At 47.9% G+C, this 1,772-nt stretch overlaps 1 protein-coding gene across 1 annotated transcript; it reads left to right on the top strand.

The window, feature by feature from the left end:
• Positions 1-787: 787 nt before the first annotated feature.
• On the top strand, positions 788-1,492 carry LOC148048082 (uncharacterized). The gene has a single exon (XM_087708233.1). The coding sequence runs from the start codon at positions 788-790 to the stop codon at positions 1,490-1,492; it is 705 nt and encodes a 234-aa protein (XP_087564359.1).
• Positions 1,493-1,772: the final 280 nt, after the last annotated feature.

The raw sequence follows: 1,772 nt of genomic DNA, 5'->3' as shown, positions 1-1,772 counted from the left end.
AAGTCGGCCCAGACGGGGAGTTTCCTGCTATCTTGCAAGATGTGTCCTGTTTATGTCGCTTATGTCACCCACTCATGATCTATAGGGTGCTGACTATGTATATTTTAGGAATAGTAACTGTTGGCCATCTGGCATAGACAGTTTTTGGTTCCTCTCATGACCTTATATGCTTAAACTCTGCCTCTATAGATGATGACGTGATTTGCACTATAAATGTATGGCTTTAAGAACCCTTCGGGGTTCAAACTTCTTATGCTGATTTGGCATGTTTGAACCTGCGCATTCAATAAACTTTTCCTATATTGCATCGCTTGGCTTCATTGTCTCCTAATTCTACTACATTTTCTGGCACCCCAGATGGGACAGAGAAGCTAAGGCAATATTTTGCTGAGGGCCACTTTGCCCCGTTGGGGTGTGGGGCTGCTGCTCCTTGGCTTCCAGGCGCCACGGGTCTTCTTTTGCCCCGGGAAGCAACAACAGCAGCCCAACTCCTCCAAGGGGGACACGCATCGTGAGTCCAAGAACCCTGCAAACTTAGGAAAGGAGCTGTGGTGTTTCCTGGCCGGGATCCGTGGGGAGAAGACGTCTCAGGCGAGTATCTTGATAATTGTATTGTACCTATCTCGTTTGAAGATAGAAGAGGGGGCCTGATCACCCCCCTGGACTCGGGACGGCGTTCCTAATGAAGTCCGTATAGGTTGTGTGGGTGGTTAAACCAGCGCATTTCCTGCAGGTGGCCATTGAGTTCCGGCTTCTGGGGCCTCAGGTCGCTGGTAGTGTGTTAGGAATGGGTGGGGGAAGCAGCATACCCAGCACACCGCTGGACTGCATGATTAAAGGATTTGATTCATATTTTAACCACACTGAATATAGAGTCCCTTACCCAAAATTGACCAAGGATAGGCTTATTTACTTGTGTCAGAACCAGTGGCCACATATGGGGGTAGGATGGCCAATGGGAGGAACTTTTCGAAATCAAATTATAGATGATTTAACTTCGTTAATTGCTGCAGACGAAGAACGCTATCCCAATCAGTTTCCATATATAGATCAGTGGGGAGACGCTGTAGCAGGACAGGCTGATGAATTATTGCAGTGTCAAGCCGAAATGGTTCGCCTGTGTGTGGTTAGACCGAAGGAAAAGGGGAAGTTGAGGTTAGCGTCGAGATGTGTCAAAAATGTAGCAGCTTCAGAGAAAAAGGAGTCAGAGAAGAAAAGGATTTTTGCCCAAGACGAGGGGGAACTCTTCAGACCTCCCCCTCCCTATGCATCGGCACCTGTAGGCATTGTTGTGCCCCAGGCTATGGGTGCTGCTGTTGCGGGTAGTGGAGATAAGGAAAGTGCTGTGGGGGCAGGAGATCATCGGACAGCAGGAGGCGGAGAGGGCGGAAGCCGGGAAAGAGGAAAGTACATTGTTAGAGGAAAAGGAAGGACTCTTTCCATTAAGAGTATCAGAACAACAGGTGGCCATCAACGCCCAGGGAGATCTTGAGTACCGCCCTTGTTTTCAATATATCCCTTTTTCAACTACGGACTTATTGAATTGGCGGAAGCATTTTGGTCCATTGTCCGTGAAGCCCACGGAAATGACAGATTTGTTTCAAACCATTATGCATAGTCATAACCCCAATTGGCGAGATATACAACAGCTGTTAACTACGTTGCTAACAGCAGAGGAGAGAGAGAAATGCAAAGCAGGAATGCAAGAGGTTTTTAGAGAACGTTATCATACAGAAGCAGTTAGGGCTCGGATACTTTTGGAAGAGGCACCG

The sequence above is a fragment of the Thamnophis sirtalis genome, unplaced genomic scaffold (genome assembly GCF_051295495.1).
Source record: "Thamnophis sirtalis isolate CommonGarterSnake01/CBP01778 unplaced genomic scaffold, rThaSir2_p1.2 scaffold_3, whole genome shotgun sequence".
Taxonomy (NCBI): domain Eukaryota; kingdom Metazoa; phylum Chordata; class Lepidosauria; order Squamata; family Natricidae; genus Thamnophis; species Thamnophis sirtalis.
This window is presented reverse-complemented; position numbering and strand designations above follow the sequence as displayed.

Excerpts from the sequence above, each read along its gene's own strand:
- LOC148048082 (XM_087708233.1), top strand. The coding sequence starts at position 788 with ATGGGTGGGGGAAGCAGCATACCCAGCACACCGCTGGACTGCATGATT.